Genomic DNA, 12,505 nt, shown 5'->3' with positions numbered 1-12,505 from the left:
CACACAGACTCCCTTTCCCATATGGAAAGGTTGCTGTTAATTTGATCAGTGAGTGGCAAACGAGATTATAATTACTACATGAAAAAACTAGATTACATATACTGTGGACATGTCATAAGAGGCACAGAAACAATCTAGAGAAAGCAAAAAAGTAATCATGGTTGGTAAATTTGGTAAATTTAAATCTATCTTTGAAAACTACTACACAGATTAAACAATTGCACTTTCTTGTAGGAATTATAGTAAAGAACCTTTATAACTTAACAGTCGTTATAGAAAACAGTAAGATAAATGGTCACTAATGTAAAGCAAAAGGGTAACTTGAAACTTCTAAGTTTTGAAGTTCTGTGTTTCATAGAATTATTTTTCTCAAAGGTTACAAATACACAACTAGATGAGAAAAACAGAGAAAAAAAAGTATGTAAGAAGCAAATTTCTTTACCTCACAAGTGTTGTAATCTTCAGAATCCAACAGGCTACAGAGTTTTGGTAAGAGGTCAGGCCAATTCTGCAATTCTCCCTTGGAGGCTATGGTTGTAATCAAAATACCTTGAAAGAAAACATACACATTTAGGAAATCTGACTGCATTATGTCAGATACCACCATGTGAACGCACACATGCACACACTTTCACTTAAACGCCTCAAATCAGCCCAGGACCTCCACACCATGTAAATAATAACGTTCACCCAGGACCCCCCTTTCCACAACAGCACACCTGTAGAAAAACCACAGCATAAATCAGATGTTTCTAATCTTATTTTCCAACACTTTGCCCTCTTTTGTATTTTAACAATTATCTACACAAAAAGACTACTCTTTTTGTACTACAAAAAGGGCAACAACTACTGCTGCTCTTTTCTAACAATACCAGTAGTTCCCCTCATTAAAATTAAAGTTAGCCCACAAAGATTGGTGAACTGGGCTACATTAAAATTAAGAATCTCTGCCCATCATATAATACCATTAAGAGATGAGAAAGCAAGGCTTGATTTTTTTTTTTTTTTTTTGCCAGTACATATACAGAAATACAATTGATTATTGATTTTTGGAATCTGTAATCTAGTTAAATTCACATATTGGTTTTAGATTTTTTTCCTAGATTCCTTAGGACTTTCTATGTAGTTAATAGTGTTTTTTGAATAAAAACAATTTTGCTTCTTCCTTTAAAAAAAAAAGTTATAGTTAACGCTTGAACAATGCAGGGGGTTAGGGGCACTGGCTCCCCTCAGTCAAAAATCCACATATAACTGCTGACTCCCCAAAACTTAACTAATAGCCTACTGCTAACCGGAATCCTCAGTGATAACATAAACAGTTGACTAATATATACTTTGTGTATTACATGTATTGTACTGTTTTTACAAGTAAGCTACAGAAAAAAAAATGCTATGAAAATCATAATGAAAACACATTTAGAATACTCTATTGCATTTATTGAAAAAAGAAATTTAGCCTAAAAGCAGACGCATGAAGTTTTTCAAGGGTCAAAAGTGTTCCTCTTTTACAGAAGAGTAGAAAGAAATATACCAAAATGTGCTTAATCACTGGGTGATGAGTAGGAGTCTGTTAGTTTCAAACAAAAATACATTAAGAAAGTTGTAATCTGCTCTCTGACTTAAGCTAGGATCTCAGCCACAGACCATGGTAGGGAGAGTGAAAGCAGATGAGCCATCAAGTGAAAACAATCCTGTGCCCAATAATCCCTCTGGTGTGGAAGACCCACACACTTCTCCAACAGTTCCCACTTACGGAACTGAATCACTGTCAAAGTGATCTTGCATCTTGAAGGCTGAGGGGCACATGCTGACTGATCATGTCACCCTGACTAGACTGTTTCAACTGTGTTGTATAGATCAGTTGTGATAGTTAATGAACTTGCAAATATACAAATACATAACACAAAAGTTTTGTTATACACGGTAATAATGCAGTAAGTTTTGTGTGTTTTCCTCTGCCCTAGCAAATTTAACATAACACAAGATGTTTGATGATTTAGATCTTTTAGTACCATAAGATCTGTATAAACACTGACAGTAGGTGAATTACAAGTACTCCAAACTTCAAAGTACTAATTTGTAAAAGTGAAGAAAAAAAAAGTGTTCTCTTGTTACTTTGAGAAGTGAGATATGCAAACAAAATGCCTGGCACATAATAAATACAGTAAGTACTCAATGATCATTACCGTAGCAAATTCTACAGTTTGGGCGTATAAACAGTTTTTGAATTTTCCACTGTTAGTTTTGAGAATGTTGCTCTCAATGGCAAAGAGCTAAAAAATGTAAAGTTGTTGGTCAATATGTACTCTGCACTAAAAATATTCTAAATTATATGGTAAGGTCATCAATGTATTGATAGCATTTTCAGACATAACCTTTAAAATATTCTAATAAAATCAAGAAGCAGCAAGGCCAATAGTAGAGCTGTTCCTTCTCGCCATTTATTCTTTCCTGAAGTTAAAATATGTAAGAAGTGAGGGAGAGAGAAAGCTCTGGATCTGCCTCAATAAAGCCAACCACGTCTTTTTTTAAATTTTTTTTTTTTAACATTTTTTTATTTTATTTTTGAGACAGAGAGAGACAGAGCATGAACGGGGGAGGGGCAGAGAGAGAGGGAGACAGAATCGGAAACAGGCTCCAGGCTCTGGGCCGTCAGCCCAGAGCCCGACGCGGGGCTCGAACTCACGGACCGCGAGATCGTGACCTGAGCCGAAGTCTGACGCTCAACCGACTGAGCCGCCCAGGCGCCCCAGGCCAAACATGTCTTAAAACAAGCAGTAATAAAAATTAAATGCCACCCTACAATTTGGCACTAACAGACTGCAGACATTCGTTACTTCTGCTAGAAAAGCATTAAATGGTCAAAGACCAACAAATTCAAATTCAACTGGCCCATATAATTTCAACCACTCCCAAAAAATCTCCTAATGCCTAGCATCCCAGCAAAAAGCGAAAAATTTTAATTCTCAGTGTACATAGCAAAGGTGGGAATGAAAATTTGTATACTTAGCAATACCTATTAAAATTTTAAATGCTTAAACACCACACTTTGACCCAGTAATGCTACTTCTATGAATTCATTCTACAGAAACGTTCCCACATTGTTTAAACACAAATGACAGTCACTAAAATAATAAAATTATAAACCAACCATATGTTCTTAAACAAGAGAAATAATTTTATATTTGCTTAAAGAATTATCACAGTCAGTGCAATGTAGTCTTTTCAAATAAACTTCCTTGGCAAGATTCCTAGTATGTACTGTGAAGATTTAAAAAATTTTTAAAGTCTGGCATACACTCACCATTCTTTTTACCAGTGTCAAGAGCTGGCAGAGCACTGGAAAGGCATAGGAGGGTCCATCAGAATAAACTAGGGATTCCCTTTTCTCAAAACAGAAATGACCTCTACCCATCCCATGTAAAATCAGTGTGCATAATGTGCATAATTAAGACGTTAATATTTTGAGAGAAGCCACAGAGCCTTTGGTTTTATTAAGTAAAAGATGAACTGGGCACTTTTCAAACCCATGAGACAAAAAAATACAAAAGTAGAGAACTTTTAATGAAAATGACTGAATCATTATGGAAGTTCTCAGTAACCAATTTCCATTCAACCAACCTGCTAGATTAACAGAAGCTTTCTATTTCTAGGTCCTTGTAAAATTGAGCTGCTTAAGCCCCATAGCATACTGAACACTGCCCATTACTAGGCCCCTATAGAGTCCACCTGCCTAGTTCTGCTTCCACGAACTGATGTTACCAACAGTCAGTTGTGTTCACTCCCAAACCTATTTACACCAGCTATAATTAAAAAATTAAACATCTTAATTCAATAAACGGATAGTCATTATTTCACTCAAGCTGAACACTCTGCAAAGACTAAAAAAACTGCTGTAATTAGACAAAGCAAATATTAAAAACAAGAGTAGAACATAATAAGATTTAAAGTCCCATTCTTACGTTGTTTTAATAAAATTTCCTTTCCGTGTAAAGAAAGCTTCCATGCATTACACAAGGAAGCCAGGTAACAAGGAACGCAAACAAAAGGCAGTGATCCTACATTAACACCATTTGTTAATGCCCCATTTTAACGAACTTTGATTAAACCAACCACCAGTGAGTACGGTCTCACTAAATAAGGGATTTTACCATAATAAATAATATTACTTCCAAAGCATTTAGAAGTGGCAATGAAAAATTCCCCCCCCCCCTCACAATTCAACATGAAATGGGTAACAAAAATTCCTACAGAAATAGTCTATCATCTCGGGGCACGCGGGTGGCTCAGTCAGTTGAGTGTCCGACTTCAGCTCAGGTCATGATCTCTCGGTTCGTGGGTTCGAGTCCCGTGTCAGGCTCTGTGCTGACAGCTCAGAGCCTGGAGCCTGCTGCAGATTCAGTGTCTCCCTCTCTCCCTGCCCCTCCCCTGCTCACGCGCTCTCTCGCTCTCTCAAAAATAAACATTTAAAAAGAAAATTTAAAAAAATAAAAAATAAAGCTGAAAAAAAACAGCCTATCGTCTCAAAAAACAACCCAGTTACAAACAGAGTAAGCAAAACTGTAACAGTATAACTTACCTACAGTGGCTCTAATCAGAGGAGAGGAGTCACCAATATTGTTTAAACATTCACTCTTAATAAAGTCTGTTACACCATTTGGAAAGTTCTGAAAATGTGCTTTCACGTTATTCTTCAAAATGAGACCACTCAATGATCTTGTGGGTTCATCTGTAATAAAATATTATTGAGTTTCAAAGTAGTTTTCATTTCAAAATGTATCAAGGACGCTAACTTTTAAAATACTCCTCAAAAATTGATTGCAACGTTCCAATAATTTTGCTATAACCAGGAAAAAAGTACCATAAATAATTATCAAAAGACTAGCTCCATGATTTGGAGTTCAGGGTTTCTCAACCTTGGCATGGACATTGTGGCTCAGATAATTCTTTATCAGGTGCTGTCCTGTGCATCCTATGACGTTGAGCAGTACCCCTGACCATAGATGCCAGTATTACCTTTCCAAGTTGTAACAAAAATGTTTCCAGATAATGTCTGGAATGTTGCAGGGGTGGGGTGGGTGGCAAGGGAGGACCAAATTGCACTTGGTTGAGAACCATGGACTTAAAAAGTTAATTTAGTTTACATAGGGCCACTGCACACAAGTTTTATTGGGACCTGACATAAACATCAAATTACAGATCTCAAAGTATTAGTGACTAAAAATATCTATTAAAAAAATTAAGTCGACAAAAAATATGGGATCACCTTCACATACAAATAAGTGACGTTAATTTATATCATGTTTTTCACTTGACTCTGAGCTAAAAAAAAAAAAAAAGGGTAAAACAATTTTAAAATTTCCAGAAGTTAAATACAATGTACATTAAAACGTTTAGTCCAAAGCTGGGTGTTAACAAATTTTTAAGAAGAAATTTAACACTAGTAGAATGTAATTGATGCTTTACCAACTGACATCACCACCAATATTAGCAATAGTTAGGATCTTCTGAATGTTTATTTGGTACTAAACACTGCTAAGTGCATTCCAAATAGTGTGCTTTTAATCCTCAGAACCCCATGAGACAGGAATTATCATCCCACTGCACAAATGAAGAAACTGAGGGCTCTGCCAAAGTCACACAAGGCTATTAAGTGAGGAAGTCAAAATATGAACCTCAGGAGTCTGGCTCAAGTCTACACTTGATGCATTCTACAGCATCAACCTCCTCAAAGGACTGGAAGACATGAAGTTGTGGTGAGTAGAATATGCTATTACAGCACTACTGTTTTACACACGTTATTTAAAAAAATAAAATAGCCGTGGGTCGCCTGGGTGGCTTAGGGTTAAGTGTTCGACTTTGATTTGGGCTCAAGTCATGATCTCAGGGTTCCTGAGTTCAAGCCCCATGTCAGGTCTGTGCTGGCAGCACGAAGCCTACTTGGGATTCCTTCTCTCTCAAAGTAAATAAACATTAAAAAAATAAATAAGTAAAATACCACGAGCTTGTTCTGGTTTGTAGCATGCTGCCATCATCTGATTGGCACTAAAATATTAAAGGGTGAAGCATATGGAGAGGCAAAAGGATAGCAAAATTTCTTTGCTGATAAACCCCACTCAGGCCATCACAGTAATACAGACTAAAAGCTTTTGTCACCATCTAGTAACTTCTTTCTGGTTTCAATTACAACCCATTCCAATGAGTAAGTTAAAATGAAACAAAAACACTTCTAAATTCACTTGCAAGTTTAAAACTGCCATATAATAAATGAATAGCCAGATATTTAACTTCGACAAGCAATAATCCTTTTTGTCTTGTTAGCCCTTAATAATTCAGTCAGATAGTTTTAATTCAAATAACATATGTGTTTATAATACACACTATCATTCTTACAATAAATGATACGAGTTTTAATAGGCCACAACACAAGGTAGAAGTGATTTAAAATTAAAAATATAAAGCATTCTATATTAAAATATTCATCTTCATTAACATAAAAAATATCTTCTCTCCTAAATGCATTAAGAGCCACTGATCATCCATTTCTTTCTTTCTTTTTTTTTTTTTTTTAAAGTTAAGGCTTTACTTTCCTGGGCCTCAATTTGTTGATTTGTACAGCGAGGGAATTAGATGAGCTTATCTCTGAGGTCTCTTCCAGATCTAAAATTTTCCTCCATGATTCAGAGTAAACAAATTCACAAGAGAAATGGTGAAAAGATTACTAAATAAGCATTTCCACTTCAAGATGTTATTTACGTTCCTTCACTAATAGGATGATCCCAATGCCAGGTTTTTCTTTAAATAGAAAATGGAATATAGCAAGCTCATGTCCCAAATAAATAAGGCACAAGAAATATTAACTGTTAAACAAATGTTAAGCTTCTATCGTGTCCTGTGAAAAATGGTGACTAATAAATTGGAGGCAGTTATATCCAACCGCTCGTGATTTGAATTGTTTGCTTTTAAAAATACTTATTTATTCTTAACATCTCAAAAAAGCTTTCAGAAAGAATATTTTAAACATCTTTAATATGTGGAACTTAGGATGTGCAGATGGACAGGACAGAGAATAGATGAACTGGTGAAAATAAATTTAAAATTTTCAAGTAAAACAATTAGTTTAGAAAAATTCATTTCCTAAATATAAAGTTCTTTAAAAAATGAGTAACACTGACTTGATTACAAATTAGTATGTGGGAAAAATAAATTTCTATATTAAGAAACAAAGCATCAAGTACATTTATCAAACTAGGAATATTAGTTATTTAATTTCAAGATATGCTGAAGGAATTTTCAGTTTCTTAAAACCCAGATTTAGAAAGTTTTAAAGTTGCCATTACATCCCTCAACCACAAATTAAAATCCCTAAAATTAACATTCAAAATTAATCTAAAAAAATTACTATACTGTATAAAAATATTAAATCTGATAAAAGTATTAAAATCTGTAAGATTAGGGAGATTTTACTACACATGAAGGCAATTAACCCACTAGAGCCTTGGATGTCTAACCATTACAGACAAGACGGTCTGGCAGTCTAACACAGGGCATTATATAGCTGGAAAAAGTAAGACAGGTAAAATCAGTGTCAGAATCAGTGTCAGAGTGTAAGACTTCCCAACTCCAAGTGCCCTGTTTTTTTTTTTTTTCCGTTTGTTTGTTTTTTAAATAATTGCACTATGGCTTCTGAAACACTAATCACTGAACAGGCTATAGTGCTTTCAAGCAGAGGCCAATCAGTTGCTTAATAATAAGTATTTTCACGCCTTTTGTGTGTCTGACAATGTTCCAGGAAGAGAATCTTCAATATTCAGGTAACTCGATAAAAAACAGCTCACTACAATGTAAGTTCCATGAGGGCAGAAATTCTTATTTTTTTGTTCACTTTCATTGCCCCTGAGCCTGGAAATGAAATGGTGCTCAATAAATATTTGAGAAATGAATGAATAAAGTCTAGTGGGAAACACTGACATATATACAATAAAATGACCATATCATTTAAAAATAAAACTAGTTTTCAGGCTTTGAATTGCCACAAAAGTAATTTAAGTTTAAAATTATTGTAGACTGGGGGTGCCTGGGTGGCACAGTCAATTAAATGTCCAACTTCGGATTACGTCATGATCTTGTGGTGTGTTTGAAACCCGCGTCAGGCTCTGTGTTGACAGCTCAGAGCCTGGAAACTACTTCAGATTCTGTGTCTCCCTCTCTACCACTCCCCAGCTCACACTCTCTCTCTCAAAAATTAACAAACATTAAAAAAATTTAAATAAAATCGTTGTAAAAGAATAGTTAATAAAGTTTCGTTATACTGTTTAACATATACAGTTAGAAGTTTTAAAAAAGTCGCAAAAGTTTATAAAGAGAATGATCCGAATTTTAATTAAATTTTAAAATAGTAAATAGCCATAGAAGACTGTAGAATTAATTAATCAAGAATAATAATAAATTCTCTCTGGGTGATAGGACAAGTGATTTTTCATTTTGGTTATATGAACTTTGAATTGTTTTCTATGAATCCACATATATTCAGTTAATGAATAAATCCTGCATTCAATCTTTTATAACATTCATGTACAAGGATTCAAGCAAAATACCAAAGTAGACTCCGTAATACTCTTTTCATTCACAAAATATGAAGGAGTTTATGATAAAAACACCCGATTAACAATCGAATGTTTATTAAGGATCTAAATTAAACTTTAGAGTGGACTCTTAAATCTCTCTGCCCATTCCACATCTGTAAACCAGTGGTTACTATAAAACGCAAACCTTTGAAATTAATAACTCTCAGTATATTTTCATGTATCTTGAAGACATTTCCAAGTAGTTTTATCAATACAAACCTCACTTACCTTCAGATTTTAATTTTGTAAGAACAAAAATCAGGTAGTTGTTAAAATCTGGATATTGATTGAGTTGTTCCAGTTTCTAGAACAAACAGTAGTTAAGGAAACTTCTCAATGTATCTAAGGAAGAAATTAAGCATTTTCAATCTAAAATCAGGAATCCCATTTGTGAGATTTTAAAACTTGCATTTTCTTAGAAAGAATAAAATTTTCTTACTAAAACCATCAATACACTATTCCAAGAATGCACTAATGATTATGTTAAATCTCTTTGGTGCTTTATGGCTGAAACATTAAACTTAATACTTTGTATCAATTATATTCAATACAACATAAGCCAAGTTCTGAACAGGGTATATGCTCAACATAGCAAAAAAAAATTTCAAAAGAGAATGTTTTATTTGAACTTTAAAAACCTTAACCAGAAAGGTATTTACGTATAGAAATAATGACAAAAATGAAAAGCATCGCAAAGAAATGAAAACAGGTCTTTAAAGATCATTTACAGAACTTTATAAAATGGCTTTTCAACTTAGAAATCAAAAATGCTTTTACTAGACTCATTTACTAGACTCATTCTACTGAATATTAAATGCCACTTAAACACAAGTCTGTTATCAAATCTTATTATGTAAGGTCAGTATGAAATTACTGAAATGCAACAGTTCCACAATTGTGCCCCCTCCCCAAGATCTAACATTTCCAGTGACATAAATTTGCAGGTATTTCATTCTGTTAGCAGTCAACAGTGACATGATACTCTATTATCTTTCTTCATGCTCTCTTAACCTCTAATTTTTTTTTAACACTAATTGTTTTCTTAGACAGTAATATTCAAATGTTTTTATTCAGCAGACCTAAATTTATTTTTAAATTAAATCCCTGATACAAACTCTAGGTACACCGTATTAGCTATTTATTACATACTAGAATACCCTCAATAGGTAGTGGTCAGATTAACTAGCAAAAGCATTCTCTACAAAATTTCCAAAGTCTACTTCCTTAGACCAAGAAAAAAAACCAATGGTTTTTCTTTAGTCAATGGCAAACACTAGCATACTGATGTGGTAATTTTTCATAAATATTTCCTGCTAAAATTTACTTGAGCTATCTATCCAAATTTACTTGAGCTTTCTATCCAAATTTTATCAATGGTCTTGCAAGAGGTAATTAGGCCTATGCAAAAACAACAATGAAATAAATGCTTTCCTAAGGTCACAAAGGAACAAGATCATCCATCATTAGGCACTTAGAAAATATAAAGCAATACGTATTTTTAAATACTATTCGCTTACTGAAATTTAACTTGTTTCTTTTGCAGAAGGCATACTATGCTCCAGGCACCCAGAATAAACTATAAATTTGATGGTTAGCCCAAGCACAGTTCCAGGCATATAAAAGGTATTTAATAAATAAGTACCAAAACAGGAATCTATAGTGCTACAGAAAAAAATTACAAGGTGGTTACGGCCTTGGCTCCCTTAAGAAATAACTGTGTCATACGATATCCGTAATTAATTCAATAAATATCAACTTCTATCATTCCTACAGCTATAACAACACAAATTAAGACTGGGCCACCACAGGGTTTCAGATACAAGCACCCACACACCCCAAAACTCTACCCTTCCCTTGGTACTGGCATTATCCCCTTTGGTTTTAAATGAGCAGTATTATATTAACCAAGAAGCTACGTGCTTCCTCCTCTATTAAAGGTTTCAAGTTACAGCAATGCAGTACTTCGACACTTATTTAACAGAATTTCTCATGTTATTGTATATAATTTCATGTTTACAAGTGTTATTATGTTTAAGCCCTAAAGGGCTTACTTACCAAATTCTAGTTTTGCTGTTGACTAACAATAAAAATCAAGAGATTTTCTGCAAAAAAGCAGACTTAAATTGTTTAAAGAATTCACTTCTTTGGTCTCAACATAACAGGGATAAGGTTATTTATGACTGGGTAAGTAAATTTGCCTCCTTTATCGGATCCAATGATCCGATATTTATTTGTCCACAGTTCAGGGCACCATAGAAAACACAACAGAGGTTTTGCTGCTGCTTTTAACCTTTTCGGTCTCTAAAATCACAGCAACATGACCGCTACCCCAGCAAACTCCTTAAACACTGGGTACCTGAGCAGTCAACCTTTTGAGCCACAGAGACTATTTCACTAGGGAGCCAGGAAGCCTGCAACAGGTGTGAGCACGAGCAGCCCTGGGGTGAGGCCTGGGACCCCCTACTTATAGGTCTCCAGCACTTTTAGGGCAAGGGCCCTGAAGAAACCCCAGGCCCAATGCGGCGGCAGTTTAAACCCCGCGCCAGCTCCACCCCATTTCTGGTCGGACGCTCGGCCGGCGAGTCCCGTCTGGCACGCAGAGTACTCCACCCGGACTCTCGCTCGACCCGCTGCCCCCTCGGCGCGGGGCGCATTGTGTGGAGCCGAGGAGCCGGGGGGCTCGCCCGCCCGCGCCGCTCTCCGCCCCATGGGCAGGTCAGCGGTGGGCGGGCGGGGACGTGGCGGCCGGGCGGGCGCACATGTAGCGATCGCGGGCGGCGGCCGGGAGCCCCCGCCTCCCGCGGGCCGGAAGCCGGCGGCCGCGGCAACACCCCGAACCCGGGCTCGAGGGCCGCGTGCGCGAGGCGCCGGGCAAGAGCTGCGGCGGCGGACGGGCCTCTCCCCGCGGGCGGGCAGGCAGGCGGACGGAGGGCGGAGGGATCCGGGGAGCGGGAGGAGGGGGAGGGGCGGCGGGAGCCACCCGGCCGCCGGGAGCGGGCCCCGCGCGGGGCGAGCTGCGCGGGCGTCGGCAAGGCCTCGGAAAGGATACTTGTTGCACGGTTCTCTGGATGGTGGTGTCTGGGGACTGGGACTCCTTCAGCAGCTGCAGGATTTGCTGAAGCCCTTGCTCGTCAGGTTTCCACTCATACTCCATCTTGGTTTGCTGCAAATAAAGCCAGACACAGGAAGAGACGGAGCAAATGTTACTCCCCGTGCACAGGCCCGAGGGCTTCCCGCGCCGAGCAACCCCCTTTTCCCCGCCAGAACGACCCCTCTGCTCCCCACACGCCTCGGACCTGCTTGGGGTGCCCCGAAAGAAGTCTCGGACGGCGAAACCCGGGGGAACTGATCCTAGCAGCTCGGCCGCCAACGTCTGCTGGTGCTGCTGCTGCTGCTGCCGCCGCGGCCGCCGAGCGCAAGGAGCCGACCAGACTGAGTCACCGCGAATTTGCAATCTGGCCCCTAGATCCGCTCACGGGAGCCCCCTGGGTCCTAGTGCCACGCATTTTTCTCCAACCCAACCTAACTAGAGTTCCGTACAGTTTATTACTGATTTAAGGACTAATCAGAAGTCGAGTCCTTATCAAAACCCCGGAGAAACACCTGAAGAGATCTGATATGGGGTATTAGTTATTTTAAGTTAACATGGTGAATAATGGAAAATGACTGAAATAGAGGGAAAAGCCTGGTAATTCCCCCGACAATTCAACAATACTTAGAAAAAATAAAAATGCTTACATTTCAACTCGATATAACTGGCACTAATATTTAGTCTAAGATATTAAAAATGTATTGCAATCACAACCCACATCTTGATAAACACCAAATACTGTATTTACATTTGCACGTGATTAAAAAAACTGCATTCTTTTATAAAC

The 12,505-nt window shown here is 37.5% G+C and overlaps 1 protein-coding gene across 2 annotated transcripts in view; it reads right to left on the bottom strand.

Moving 5' to 3' along the window:
• TNPO1 (transportin 1) overlaps positions 1-12,505 on the bottom strand; it is a 98,260-nt gene that overhangs the window by 46,981 nt on the left and 38,774 nt on the right. For both annotated transcript variants that reach the window (XM_045495209.1, XM_045495200.1), the window contains exons 2-5: positions 11,677-11,790; positions 8,856-8,931; positions 4,580-4,729; positions 443-549 (exon numbers count right to left, since the gene is read on the bottom strand). In XM_045495209.1, coding sequence (XP_045351165.1) covers positions 443-549; positions 4,580-4,729; positions 8,856-8,931; positions 11,677-11,781 — 438 coding nt within the window. In that variant the 5' untranslated portion in view covers positions 11,782-11,790. The remainder of the gene's footprint in view (positions 1-442; positions 550-4,579; positions 4,730-8,855; positions 8,932-11,676; positions 11,791-12,505) is intronic.

This window comes from Leopardus geoffroyi, chromosome A1 (genome assembly GCF_018350155.1).
Source record: "Leopardus geoffroyi isolate Oge1 chromosome A1, O.geoffroyi_Oge1_pat1.0, whole genome shotgun sequence".
In the NCBI taxonomy this organism is placed as follows: domain Eukaryota; kingdom Metazoa; phylum Chordata; class Mammalia; order Carnivora; family Felidae; genus Leopardus; species Leopardus geoffroyi.
Note: the sequence above shows the minus strand (reverse complement) of the source record. Positions and strands in the feature narration are given on the sequence as shown.